At 52.2% G+C, this 14,324-nt stretch overlaps 2 protein-coding genes across 4 annotated transcripts in view; both read right to left on the reverse strand.

Annotated features, from left to right (window-relative positions):
• Positions 1 to 1,297: 1,297 nt before the first annotated feature.
• SUPT4H1 (SPT4 homolog, DSIF elongation factor subunit) lies at positions 1,298 to 7,596 on the reverse strand. The gene is made up of 6 exons (XM_055399500.2): positions 7,447 to 7,596; positions 7,073 to 7,189; positions 6,553 to 6,659; positions 3,344 to 3,399; positions 3,014 to 3,067; positions 1,298 to 2,575 (listed from the first exon to the last, which is right to left on the reverse strand). Exons 2-6 carry the CDS (start codon positions 7,139 to 7,141, stop codon positions 2,508 to 2,510), a joined length of 354 nt encoding a protein of 117 aa, XP_055255475.1. The 5' UTR covers positions 7,142 to 7,189; positions 7,447 to 7,596; the 3' UTR covers positions 1,298 to 2,507.
• A 649-nt stretch (positions 7,597 to 8,245) lies between these two features.
• Positions 8,246 to 14,324, reverse strand: part of RNF43 (ring finger protein 43) — a 69,343-nt gene continuing 63,264 nt past the window's right edge. For all 3 annotated transcript variants that reach the window (XM_055399486.2, XM_055399478.2, XM_088828625.1), the window contains 2 exons: positions 12,713 to 14,068; positions 8,246 to 10,109 (listed from right to left, as the gene is read on the reverse strand). In XM_055399486.2, coding sequence (XP_055255461.2) covers positions 10,066 to 10,109; positions 12,713 to 14,068 — 1,400 coding nt within the window. In that variant the 3' untranslated portion in view covers positions 8,246 to 10,065. The remainder of the gene's footprint in view (positions 10,110 to 12,712; positions 14,069 to 14,324) is intronic.

The following is a 14,324-nucleotide window of genomic DNA, read 5'->3' on the forward strand; positions in this document are numbered from 1 at the left end:
GCCAGGTCTCCTGCACTGCAGGCAGATTCTTTACCGTCTGAGCCCGCAGGGAAGCCCAAATTGCCTGCAGTGCAGGAGACCCGGGTTCCACCCCTGGGTCAGGATTCCAGCTTTGTTAGGTTCCTGACAGGGGACGGGACTCCAGCGCCTTCTCGCCTGTCTGGGCTGCTGAGTGGGTTCCAGGACCAGAGAAAGCCAGAAGGTGGATTCAGAGGCAGCTCCCAGGAAGAGGCTGCCGGCGCCCCAGTCTGTGAAATCCGGTCACCGTGACGGGCCAGCCCTCCCCCACAACCGCCGGCGCCCGTGTCTCTGGCTTCCTGCGGAGCTGACAGTTAGGGCCCCTCTGGTGTGGGGCTGAGGCAGCGTGAGTGCGGTTATTTGTGCACAGCTCCCCTCGCCCCCCCTCCCCACAACTGTTTCCATTCTCACAGAGCAGCCGCGTCCGGGTCAGACACGCAGGACGCCGGCTGGGGGATTTCCAAGGGACTTTTTGAGAACGCCAGTGAAAGTTGGGCGTTGGCTGCACGGCCTGGGCACTCTTGGTAAAACCCGCTTCTTCCCTGCAGGACGCGTCAGCTCCGGCCTGGTGGGGCTGCTTCCCAAGGCCCCTTTCAGACTGAAACTGAAGAGCAGAAACCACTACCCCTGCAGCTTGGTCAGCTTGCTGGGCTGGGGAAGTCCTTGAAAAACTCAGTTGGGACTGGAGTTAACGGAACACTCCCTGAGCTTGAAGGCATCAGAGAAAACAGCTCCAGTTTGAGGAGGACCTGGGAGGGGCTGCGTGAGCAGGCTGGATGCACCCAGCTTCCTTCCCTGGGCCTGTGAAAGCACAAAGGATGCGGAGGGTCACAGGCGAGGCAGCATCTCCCTGCCTCCCCACACACTCCAGGTCACAGGTAACAGACACTGACTCACGAGCAACACCAGGTGGCTGAGAGACACACAGCCCCAGTGCAGGCGCCTCGGCTCCGGAATCAGAGCTTGGCCTGCGTGCCAGTCCTCACACAGTACTTCCCCACTGTTTTGGCTGACTGTATACAGCTCAGACGGTCAAGAATCTGCCTGCAATGCAGACCTGGGTTCATCCCTGGGTTGGGAAGATCCCCCGGAGAAGGGAAAGGCTACCCACTCCAGTATTCTCGCCTGGAGAATTCCATGGACAGAGGGGCCTGGCAGGCTACAGTCCATGGAGTTGCAGAGTTGACACAACTGAGTGACTTTCACACATGTTGTATATATATTTATGAATGGCTAATAAAAGAATGAATGTTTTACCTTTTATAAAACTGAAGTTACAGAATTTTCACATCACTTTATTTTCATAATCACAAAAGTCCTGAAGTAAATGAAACGTAATCACTTTCGTTCTGAACAGATGGGGAGCAAGAAACTTAGGGAAATAAAAATGAGGACCCTGGGACTTCCCTGGTGGTCCCGTGGCTACAACTTCACGCTCTCAATGCAGCGGGCCTGGGTTCAAACCCTGGTCAGGGAACTAGGTCCCACCTGTCACAGCTAAGACCTGGAGGAGCCAAATAAATGACAACAATGACGACAAAAATGGGGACACTACAGGATTTATGACAGAAATTTAAACAGATGAGAATTTATGATAAATATTTAATTCTAAAACAAATAATTCACCTTGGTGAGTAGCATGACATGACTCAGGAGTCCCTACTAGGCCAGAGACGAAAGGAGAGGCCCACCTCCCGGGGAGGCCAGAACTAACCAGAGCAGGACCCAACAGTAACCTGAGGGTCTCCAATTGGGGGAACGTAGGGAAGGTGGGCAGGGGGAGGTCAAGGGAGCCACTGGTGGGCCTGAAGTTTAGGAAGAACTGAACAAAGAAGAGAAAAAAGGTATTAAACATGGTCATGGGAAAATAATACTTGCACAAGTATTACTTACCCTCAGGATTTTAAGGGATATCTGCTGTGCCAGGTCTAGAGGGCAGAAGGCGGCAACCACAGACACCAGGAGTACCAGGCTGACACGGTTGCCTAGACTCAGGACAGCAGACCTTCTGAGACCCAAGGAAGCACATTCAAAAGGCTACAACCCTGGAGGCTCAGAGATGGATCACGAAGAGCAGAAGGGCTCTGCTGCTCTGGGAAGATGCCTACTGGGCAGTGCGTTCTTACTGCGCCCAGCTAAGGGAAACAGGGAGGGAAGGCTTCTGTTGTGGGCTTAAGAACATTTCTAGGGGTTCATGTTTACTGGCATCTGACCCACAGTCCTGCCTATGAGCAATGGTGCAGCCCTGGGCTGTAGGTAGGAAAACTAGCATCCTACTCTCCACTGAATTCAGTCTCTTACCCACCCCCCACAGTAGTCCAAAGAGGATAAAAATGGCCCAAGGACACACTGGGCTGATCTGCTGACAGTTGGCTGAGTCTTAGTATCGGAGGGCAGGACGTGTTTGAAGTTCTGCCCGTTTAGCTCCACGACAGAAAACAAGCGGTGGCAGAGACAAGGAGGCAAGATGCTGGCAGCCGTGCGCCTTCCTAGGTCTTTATGGCCGTGTCTCTGGACTTGTAGGCCACGCCTCGACTCTTCAGCTCCCGTACAATTCCTGCAGTGGGAAGAGAAACAGCTCTGTGAGGGGAGAAGGGTCCAGAAGACAAGAAGGGTCACCTGGCTCCCACGTGGTGAGGGGAGGGGGTGGTACACTCTAGGCAAACTGGAATTTCTGGACTGCTCATCAGGAGAACTGTGTGGCTAGAGTGTCACTCCCCTGAGGACCCAGGCACATGCTTGTCAATGACTTAGTAAGAACGGGAAGACAACGGGAGACACACCGTAGCTGTCAGAAGCCAGGGCTCTGGAGCCAGGATGCCTGGGTGGAAATTCTGGCTCCATACTAACTGGGTGACCTTGGACAAGTTATTTAACCTCTCTGAAGCTTTGGTTCCCTCACAGAGTCGTGAGCACTGGCATTAATTCACATGAGAAACGTCCATAGAGCCTGGCACAATAAATGAACATGGGCTGTTACTATAATTATTACTACCTTGGGGCAGGCGACCAGTGACGGACACTGCATACACGCCTGGCTTAAAGTTACCTGAAAGAAAAAAGAGACTGCGGTTAAGAGTGAGTTACGACAAAAGACAGCACACAATCTTAAGCTAAAAATGAAAGAAATGCTGCAACTCTAAGAGAACAGCAATTGCTTCTTTTGGCTACAGGCTTTAAGTGACAGGGCACAGGACACTTTTCGTGGCTTTCCTCCCACCCCATCTTTCTCACTCTGGGGCCACTTACCCGTTGACTGAAGACTCCTCCCACCCAGCCCAGACAATACATCGAGGCCAGGATAAAGACCAAGGGAGACACTTACTGACTCGCTGCCACTTGGAGACCCAGCTGTCCTCTGGACTCATCATCGCGATGATTCTAGGGAAGGAAAAGAAACAAAGAGTCAGCCTGAGCCGCCTCCACTAGAGGAAGTGAGACTGAGGGCACTGCCCACCCCGGCCCCGGCCCACTCCCACCTTTACCCTGTCCCCAGCCAGCACAGCTGTTCTAGGAAAGGAAACCTCAGGAAAAGCCAAGAACTGAGTTTCTACTAGAAAGCAAGGAAATCTCTGCACAGAGTTCTAGTGCTGGGAAGGGACTGACTCAGAGCTAGTACTGAGAGTCCTTGGGCTTACGTCCCCCACCCCCAGTCACCGGTCAGTCATCACTCGCCCCCTGAAAAGACTGATGCCCCAGGGAGTGGGACAGCTTTCGAGGTAGACGGCTGATTACAACCAGCATGGCCACTGAAGGCTGGGGCCCAGGGCAAAGGGGAGGCTGAGTCTAAACAGTGGGTCCCCTTAGTAGAAACAAGTTAGATTTAATCAAGCTCTGCCTCTGCTGAGCTGTCCAGCCTGACTTGCATGTGAAGAGCTCCCTCAGAACTTAAGATGAAATCAAAAGGGTGAGCCCTAGCACAGAGCAGATGCTAAATAAACATTAGCTCTCCCTACTATCCTATCATTCTTCCCAGGGTAGCTGTAAACCCAGAGCACAGGTCACAGAAAGGGCCAGAAGCCTGCTACTGAGCACGACAGGTAAGCTTCAGGTGCTTTCAGAAGCCACAGAGGTCATTCCCGTCATCCCCCCATTCAATCAGATATTTACTGACTGCCTCCTGTAACAGGCCTGCACTGAGCACTGACGTTTGTTGACTGCCTCCTCAGTATCCACTCCTCCTTCTCTTGCTAACAATCTTGGATTCTTACTTAGGAAGTCTCCCTCCCCATCCAAATCCTACATTCGCAGTCACATGCTTCAGGTGGAACTGACCTCACCTCTAGAGGTGGCAAGTAGGGTAAGGCCCACTTTGGCCTGGCAGACCAATCTGGGGTAGGCATGTACATAGGCTGTTCTCATAACCAAATGTGTATTTTCCTCTATCCTTCTGTCCTTCAAAATCTATCCTTCCAGCCTCACAGTGCCTTTAATCCAATCTGATGATTTAATCTAATCAGAATCCCACCACTCTCCAAACATACCCTGCTTTACCCACTCCATTCCTTTGCTCAAATCAATCCCTTTGTTTAGAATGCTTTTTCTTCCTTTTTCTCATCTTGGCCTCCTCAAAATTCCTATACTTCTTTCCTTTATTAAGAGCCTGATTCATGTGCTATCTCCTCCACTTCTGGCTGACTTCATCAAGCCCTCCTCTAATACTTACTCTTCAAATCCTAATATGCACCAAATTACATAAAAAATTCCTACAACTCAATAACAAAAGACCAAAACCCTGATTAAAAAATGGGCAAAAAACATGAAGAGACATTTTACCAAAGAAGATATACAAATGGCCAATAAAGATATGAAAAGATGCCCAACCTCACTAATCATTAAGGAAATGCAAATCAAAACCACAATAAGATAACCACATCACACCCAATAGGATACCTATTACCAAAAACAAAACAAAAACAAAGCAACAAGTGCTGACAAAGATGTGGCGAAACTGGAACCCTTGTACTCTGCTGGTGGCAATGTAAAATTATGCTACTACAGAAACAGTATGGCAGCTTCTCAAAATGTTCAACACAGAATAATACAGCAATTCTACTTCTGGATACAGATCCCCAAAGAAGTGAAAGAAAGCAGGAACTCAAACAGGTATCTGTAAACCCACATTCATGGCAGCATTATTCCTAACAGCCAAAAGGTAGACACAAATAGATGCACAGATAATTAAAATTTGGAATACACATGAAAAGGGATATCATTACACTTAAAAAGGAAATTCTGACACATGCTACAACATGGATAAACCTTGAAAACATCATGCTACGTGAAATAAGTGCATCACAAAAGGACAAATGTTGTACAATTCCGCTTATATGAGGTACCTAGAGTAGTCATTCTAAAGGAGATCAATCCTGGGTGTTCATTGGAAGGACTGATGCTAAAGCTGAAACTCCAATACTTTGGCCACCTCGTGCAATGAGTTGACTCACTGGAAAAGAGTCTGATGCTAGGAGGGACTGGAGGTGGGAGGAGACAGGGACGACAGAGAATGAGATGGCTGGATGGCATCACCGACTCGATGGACATGAGTTTGAGTGAACTCCGGGAGTTGGTGATGGACAGGGAGGCCTGGCGTGCTGTGATTCATGGGGTCGCAAAAAGTCGGACACGACTGAGCGACTGAACTGAACTGAACTGAGAGTAGTCAAGTTCCCAGGAAAGTTAAATGGTGGCTGCCAGGGGCTGGGAGGAGGAGAGATGAGAAGATGTGCTAACAAACGAAGGAAAGAACTGGAGTATCTGAGCGTGTACCTGCATGTGTACACATGCGCAAAGTCAAGCTTCCATGAAACCTCTTTCCTGCCCAATCCTCTGCTCTTCCTTAAAGGAAAACATAGAAGAATGAAGCAGGCCCACCTTGAAGCAGTTTTAGCAAGCACTGGTTTGGGCCCAGTTCATGTATAAACCCTTCATTGCCCTAGAGACCAAAAGAAACTTAATAGTACCTCCTTAACCCCCAAAGAATACTGCCTCCTGGCTCCTCCCTTGGGGAAAGAAAACTGAGACCCATCCAATTCAGGTTTCCCTCATTCCCCTGACCCCACTGGATAATCTCACTAAGTGAAAACTTTTCTCATAGGTCCTCTTAGACATATCTAAAAGTATCAGCTTTGGGGCCAAAATTTACCCTTCATTTTCAAAAAAGATCCTCCTGCATTTAATAAACATGTATTAAGGCCCTATGCCAGGTTATTGGTGCACGAGATAAATATAATCCCTACCAGAAATTCCCTGATAGTCTAGTGAAGAACTGTCTAGTGGAAATATAATGAAAGCCATACAATTCATTTTTAAAGTTTCTATAGCCACGTTAAAGTAGCAACGACAAAAAGTAAATTAACTTCAGTAATACAGTTCCTTTAACCCAGTATGTTCAAAATGCACTGGACGGCACACCACCAGTGTGTCTCAAAATAACTGAGACCGACTCATACTAGAGTCTCAACAACCTGTCCAAATTTACTTTGTGGTGTGGGGGTAATATAAAGAATGAATGTAGCAATCCAAAGGGCTTACCCATCAAAAGAAGAGCTGGTGCAGTCATATACCATCTCTCGGTTACCCTTCATCTGAAGGTATGAATCACAATTGTCACAGCCATCATATTCAAACTGGTCTATAGTCTTGGGAGAGGAAAAAAAAAAAAAGGAGAAAGCTGAGCCAAAAGAAAAAACACTTTTCCATACTTCTACCTGGTGAAGCACAAAGCTCCCTGTGTTGGCTGTCTCGTCATGTCCCCATCCACCATTCCTACAGCCCCTTTCCTAAGTTCCACTCTCACACCCCTTTTCTTGTTACAGTTATGCCTCTGCTCAAAGCTGAAGTTGCAAAGGCATGTGAGAGGCCCCTGCCCACAGCACAACCTAGCAGTGTCCCTGCTGAAGTAAACGATGGCCTCCTGCTCCTTCCCACACTCTGCCACCCCCCCGGATCCTGGATCCGACTTTCTTTTTCACTGTTCCCCCAGATCTATCCCGCCCTCTTTCCCCCAGCTTGGTCTCCCGTCAGCCCGTACAACCAAGTCCCCGACAGTCACCTTGACCAGCGAACACAGCAGACACGCCCGCAGATGCCGCAGATCCTTCGGCACCGTCTCCAGAGCCATTCTCTCGCAAAGAAGAACAGCGAAGGAATGAGCCACAATCGCCTCTCCCTGCGGATAAATAGTAAAAATTACCCAGAATGCCTGCACATCCTCTGCCTCGGACTTCCCCTTCCGGCGCGGCGGCCCCGCCCCGCCCCCCGCCTTTGATATGGTTTCTCCCGCCAGGAGGCGGGGCCAGCCGAGAGGCACCTGGGCCGGCGCGGAGGCGAGACTGCGCCGCCGTCGATCGTGTGGGCGGGGCCCGAGGGGCGGGGCGGCTCGGTTGGCGCCTGCGCGGGAGCCCGCCGCGGGCCGGAAGGTCTGACCTGGATCGCTGGTCCCCTGGAGCGTCCCGAATGACAGCAGAGGTGTTTTTTGTCTTCCTGTCTTAAGAGTGGAGAGCCAGAGTCCACTGTCTCCCTCTGGATTATCTCAGCGGAGATGAGCAGTCCAGGGACCGCCCCCCTCCTTCCTACCAGCGAGAGCGTGATTGGGCTTCCTACCGGCGAGTGATTGGGTTTGCTAAAGGCCAGAGCGTGATTGGGTTTCCTACCTGCGAGTGATCGAGTTTCCTAACAGCAAGTGATTGGGTTTCCTGCCAGCGAGTGATAGGGTTTGTTTCCCTTTTCGTCCACAAGAATGCTGTTTTGTGAGCCGACTTCCGAAAAAAAAAGCGTATTTAGTTATTTCTAAGAACTCTTTATGTAAGTTTCCTCGTTCCAACTGGTAATTTACGCTTTGTGCAGCTTTTAGCGTTTAGATCCAGTTCCTCTGCTTCAGATGGTCTGTAGGAGATCGTGTCCTTTTTATTTTGCACCCTATAGGAACATTTACAAATGTCTTGCTGTCTGGTTCAAAAATGGCACCAGACAACCCCCACCTCTACCAAACCTTTCCCGAAGAAGCAAGAAGGGAAAACGCTGAGAAGAGGATAAGCCCCTGCAGGCCCTATGGAATTCTCCATACCCACGTAGCACCAGCTCCCTTGAGCTTCACGGCAGTCCCACGAGTAGGCAGAGAACGTTCATCTGTGTTTATCTAAACTGGAACTGTGGGATATAGATGGTTTCAGGCCCCGCTGTTGTATCTTCCCAACCAGGCCTGCTGAATTGAAACGGAGGTTCTTCAAGGCCGGTCTGTGCCTGGGGATGTTGTGTTCAGATGGGCGCTGAGACAGGGGTTAGGATGTTCTTTATCACTGCATCCTCTCTACTTTGAAACACACTTCACCCTGTTTGTCTCGGGGAGCTCTCCAACAACTCTGTGAAGTGGGCCCGTTTCATGGGTGGAAAAGCGAGGCAACAGTGTTTTGCAGGATCACAAAGAAAGTCCCTGAGCATTACAGAGTGTGATGTAAACATACAGTGGTAGTGTTAGTACAAATGACAAAGTGAACCACAAGGAGAATCCAGTCACTCTCTCTCCCTGTCTCACTAAACAGTGCTTTTAGGGGCCTGCCGGCCAGGTCTTGTTGCCGAGCCCACCACGCTACTCTGCCCTTTCATAAATCAGAGCCCAGCCTCTGATAGCAGGCATATTTTTGCCCATGTAGAAGCTGAAGTTGTTACCCTGAGTGACCGTCATGACAGAAGAAAACCACGAGACCAGATCAGGTTTATAGATAAATATATTAGCAAATAAATACATTTCTCACCATAGTGCCTGATTCAAGCGTCCTTCTGCCTGTTCAGCTATAAATACCCACGTGGGCGCCTGGGTGAGGGAAGAGGGTCCCCGGGTGGGTGCCGTGCCCACTCTGTTCCCGCATTCACATTCCAAATGGGATCACGCCTGAGGGGGCCAGCGATGGTCCAGCTGCCCTGGGGCGAACGGCACCCCGAGGCGGCCCCTCAGTTCTTGCCCACTTGGGGCCAGCTGCCCCAGGCCAGACTTCCTTCTCTGACCCCACTCCACACTGTGTGTATCTGACCTGCGTGGCTTATACTGGGAAGCTGGGCCTCTGGGCCATCTAATCTCAAGGGCCCCAAACTGCTTCTCCTTTGTTCCCCCATTCCCTCTCCCTGCTCTGAGAGGAAGTACCCAGAGAAAAATTCCTTGTTCAGCTGTAATTCAGCCTTTTCTACCTTTATCCCTTCCTCCCTCTTCCTAAATAAAGTCCAGCAGAAATCCTCTTCTTCCACTTCCTTTGGGATTTTCAGCTAAGCGATCTCCAAGGAAGAGTTAGTCCCTTCCCCCTACCCCCACCACTCTCCCCCAGAGGGACTGGGGCTGCTGGAATGACAAGGGAGCCTGAAGATCAGAGGCTTCGACCCAGGTTCCTCAAGGTGCTGCACCATGTCAGGGACTGCACACCCTGGCTTCTCCTCTGACTGAATATAGAGGAGCTGACAAGTACAAACAAAGAGGGAAACTCCTTCTTGTGCACCAGGGCAGGCCCTGCCTGGTGAAGCTGCAAAGCCCGTCATCTTTTTGCAAAGAAGAAAAACGATAAGAACCAGGGTTGCCATTGATGCAGCAGCCTTACTGAGGGGAAGCCAAAGCTGGTGTGCAAGACTGTCTTCAGGAAGGAGGTGAGCAGGGTTCATTCATTCAGCTGAACCCATTTGCTGGAATGAACATGAGACCTGGGATGAAGGAGAAGTGCTCAGGCTGGGGAAAGAGCACCACCTTTACCACACCTGTCTACCCATGCCTAGCTTCCTGCTCTCAGAAAAGCGCAGCCTGCAGGGGAGCCCACCCACACCAGTGGGAGCTGGTTGCCTGGCTGGACACAGATGGTTCTGCTGACAAGGTCTGGAGCTGGAGGCAGGAGAGGACACCTGCCACCCACCATCACCATCCTCTGCCAGTGGTTCTAGGGATATGGCAGAAAAAGGGGGGGTTGTTTTCCGAAGTCCTTTCTTTTCTGAGGAGCAGGGCTCTGTGCCAGTTAGGGCCCCGAGTCATCTGGCGAGCACTCTTGGTTGGAGCCAGGACTGAACATCTCACACGGCCTGTTCACACAGCTCCTCCAGCTCCTCTTCTGTGCCTGGGTTTAGAGAGAGGGCAGGAGAGAGGTCACTGAGGGTCAGGCCAGCCTCTTGCTTGTTCTACCCGTAAGAGAGAGGCAAGCGCAGGGAATGGGTCCAAAAGGGGTGATTAGATTGAAAGCTGAGAGGGACTCCTGTTGGGACACGGGAGAGAAAAACAAATCCAGAGTAAGATACAGATATAGCAACCAGTGTGTTACCAACACTTACTATTCATTCATTCACCCAATGAATATTTATTAAGCACTAGTGGATCTGGCCTTGCCAAAGAGAAGACAAAAAGACTAAGCAGGGCCCTGGCAACCTTGTAGGAGAGGTGTGCATTTAGTAAGCTGCAATTATGCCAGTGGGGCCAGACTGGGATTATAAGAGATGAATCAAGGGAGGAAAGAGACCATGTCTTAAGTGGAGCATCAGGAAGGGCTTCCTGAAAGTGGAGATACACAAGCTGGTCCTGCAGGAATAGCGAAGAATTCCATCTATGGGAATAGGAAGGCAGCAGAATATTCTGGGCTGCAGAAACTGCAGGGAGTGTTTACCTAGTTTGGCTAAAGCTTGGAGCAGGGGAAGGAAAAGCGAAGAGTGAAAAATAAGGTTGGGAAGGCAGATGGGGGCTAGCTGGTACTAGAGCCTTGAAGGTCAAACCAGGTTGGATTTTTCTTTACCCTGAACAAAACAGAACCCTTGAAGATTTCTGGACAGTTTATTTGAGGAGGCCGCTGGCCGCAGAAGGGCGGGGAGGGGAGCAGGGTCACTGTACTGCATGGCTCGACAGGACAGGACACTGATGCTCCGTGGCTGTTCTCCATGGCCCTGTGAGAGGGAAGGAAGGACCCAGGAGGTCCCCACCTCGATCTTTAGGCTGCACCTAAGACATGGGCAGGGACCAGCAGTACAGGAAAAGAATACGGTAAAGCTGGCGGAGATATGGTTAACAGACCCTGGGGGTGGGCTGGATTTGAAGGGCAGGGAGAAAGAGAGGCACTGAAACCAGTTATGAGTTTGGGAGAGAGAGGAGGTGGTGGGTCTGGCAGTGGCAGCAGCGAAAGTGTACGCGTGACAGGATCCACATGGAGCCATCAAACACATGGTCAAAGTCGATGTCACATGGCCTATGCGAACAATTCTTTTCTATATGATAACAGTTTGCACAGACCTGGGTCTCCTGGTTGACAAGTCCATGTCCTGAGAGTCTGGGACCTAGCACATAGCATGCGTATAATGCAGAAAGAGAAATGGGAGGAAGGAATGAATGAACGGATGACAGCAGCCCCCAGGTCCTGCCTGTGGAATTCCTGGACCCTGAAGCCTTATAGTTCAGGACTTTCCGGGCCCCTTTAGGGGCAGAGGCATCCTCCTAGCAATGGCAAAGAAGACTGTCATCCACACAATAGGAGAAGAACTGGAGTTGGGGGACGGGGAAGAGAAAGGGGAGGATTTGAGCAAATAAACACCAAGTTAAAGTTGAGGATCTACATTCTCACCGTTGGCTACAATACAGTAACGGGGATGCATGGGGTCCCCAAGAGAGTAATGTTGGTCTTATCAACAAAGGTGCACAGACGGGAAGCCCTAGTTCCTTTAGTTCCTTTAACCCAGGGGAAAGGAAAAAAGGGCTCCTGGGAACCACCTGTGATCTCTCTCCACTTTCCCCCCATCATTCACATAACTCTTCTCATGTAGCCCAGAAATATGGGTGTGTGTGTGTGTGTGTGTGTGAGTTAGTCATGTCTGATTCTTCGCAACCCCATGGACTGTAGCCCACCAGGCTCCTCTGTCGATGGAATCTCCAGGCAAGAGTACTGGAGTGGGTTGCCCTTCCCTTCTCCAGGGGATCTTCCCAACCCAGGGATTGTATCCAGGTCTCCCACAATGCGGGCAGATTCTTTACCATCTGAGCCACCAGGGAAGCCCAGAAATACGGTTATCTCTAGTTATGTCTCCTATAAGATCTCATATGTCCTGGAATTATGTTTTTCAGTAACTATTTGGCCATACTCTTCTTGGCTTCCTCTGTATTTACAACTAATGCTGAGCTGTATGCATTATAGTTGTACCAATTTTTAAAATATTGAAACACTTGTGTTTGGACTTCCCTGGTGGACTAGTGGTTTAGAACACAGGTTCGATCCCTCGTCTGGGAAGATCCCACATGCCATGGGGCAGCTAAGCCGGTGCTCCACAACGAGAGCAGTCCGCATGGCAATGAAGAGCAGCCCCTGCTTGCAGCAAGTCAAGAGAGCCCACATGCAGCAACAGAGTCCCAGTGCAGCCAAAATAGATAAATTATTAAAACAAACGAGCAAAAGAAACACTTGTGTTTGAGTTGCTGCCGCAAACCACCCCAAGTGCTTTCCGGTGTCTCAAGCACACTTGGACCTCACCTAGAATTCCCTACAATCTGGCAACTGAAGGATTAACACCTGGCAGAGCCAGACCATTCAAGCCAGCATCCCACCCTATGCCAGTTGTCCAGTATTTTAAATGTCACCCCGTGGGGCCGTTCTCAGCTTCCATCAGCCCCTTGGATGACTCCACCCATTCTGCCATATCCAGCTCTAGTCTCCTCTCCCCACCAGACCCACTTCCCCTGAGAACTCACCAGGCTGGGCTGGCAGCCCCTGGCAGTGTGGATAAGGGCATGGCCTGCCCTCCGGGGTGCCAGAACTCCATGCGGAAGGCCCCTCCCCCAATGGGTGTGGTCCGAGGGGCTGGCATGGAGTCAGACACAACCACACTGGCTGGGAACTTGGGTGTGTAGGGCCTGGGTCTTCTGGTAGCAGCCTCCTCTCCAGGCCTGGATGTCTGAAGATCAGTGGGTGGGCCTCTGGAGACCAAGGGTGTGCCAGGCTTGGGCCATAATGGGGGAAAATCTGGCAAGTTGGGTGGGTAGTCAAGTCCTGGGATCGAGAGGCTGGTGTGGGCTCCGAGGGTCCCCCTCGCCGTCTTCTCTGTGGGTGTCGGACAGAGAGGCTGGATTTTTGCAAGGGGAAGAGGCTGCTGGCCACTGGGCTGGGGCTGGAGGCATCAGGTGGCCTGGGGGCTGGCTCGGTGAGGGCCCGGGGTCGCTGCGGGGCGGGGGGCTGCCCTGAGAGGGCTGTTGGGCTGCACCTGGTTGCGTGCAGACCGGGCGAAGGCGGCTCTGGCTGGAGCTGTGTCCGGGGAACGGCAGGCCTGGACAGGGGGCCTCCAGCCTCGGGCTCAGCCTTCCTGCCGCGCCACTGGAAACGTCTTCTGTAGTGGTGGTGGCGGTGGCGGTGGTAGTGGACGTGGCTGGAAACCTGCGTTTCCCCAGCGGGCACCACTGAGTCCAGAGAACGGGGCCGGGAGGCCATGCTAGGCTGAGCCGCCTTCCCTGGGGGCTCCCCTTCGGGGCTGCAGTAGACCAGGGGGTCGAAGTCACTGCTCAGGGAGCTGCGGAAGGTGGAGCTGCTGCCGTGGATGCCCTGCAGGCTGACGTCTGTGCAGTTGACCACCGAGTCGCTTGAAGAGCCGTGGCAGGGCCCCGAACTGGAGTCGCTGGCTGGCCCGTCCGCCAGGTAGCCGCTGCGTTCTGTGCGGTAGCTCTCTCCGGACCCGCTGCTGTCGTGGGGCCTGGTCCGGCGAGGTGGCGCGAGGCAGGTGGCAGGGTGCTGGGAGGTGCAGCGGAGGTGGCTCAGCCCCCAGCCCGGCACGTAGGGGCGCGGGGCCACCGCCAGGCGCTGGGGCTCGCCCGGAGCCCGGGGGTGTGCGGTTCTGGGTTGGCGGTGGTGCCGTGCGCCCACGCCTGGCTCCTGGGACGGGAGGAAGGGGCCGGGCCGCGTGGGCCGAGCCACCGTGCTCCGGGAAGGGCCCAGCAGGTAGGCGGCAGGCAAGTGGTAGTGCGCGTGGCCGGGGTGCTGGCGAATGAGGTGGAGCCTCCGGCCTGGTTCCTGGTAAGCTCGAGAGGGTCCCAGGGACTGCGAAAGCGAATCTCCCTCTGGAATAAAGAACCAAGAGCATAGCTGTTTGACTCCACTGGCCGAAGGAGGGTGCGTTCAGCAAAGTGAGGCTCTATTGCACATCTTCGGCCTGCAGTCGCCCACAAGCTCCATCAGAGTCAGGAGCACCCAGGATGCTCCTAACCTGCCTGCGCCCCGGGACACCCTTGCCCCTTTCCATCAGCAGTCCCCTGGGGGGTTCCGCTGAGTAAGGCTCCTCCCATCAACAGTCCTTTGGGGACTTTCACCCAGGGC

Source organism: Moschus berezovskii, chromosome 20 (assembly GCF_049115385.1).
Source record: "Moschus berezovskii isolate FMDL1 chromosome 20, NW_MosBer_1.0, whole genome shotgun sequence".
NCBI lineage: Eukaryota > Metazoa > Chordata > Mammalia > Artiodactyla > Moschidae > Moschus > Moschus berezovskii.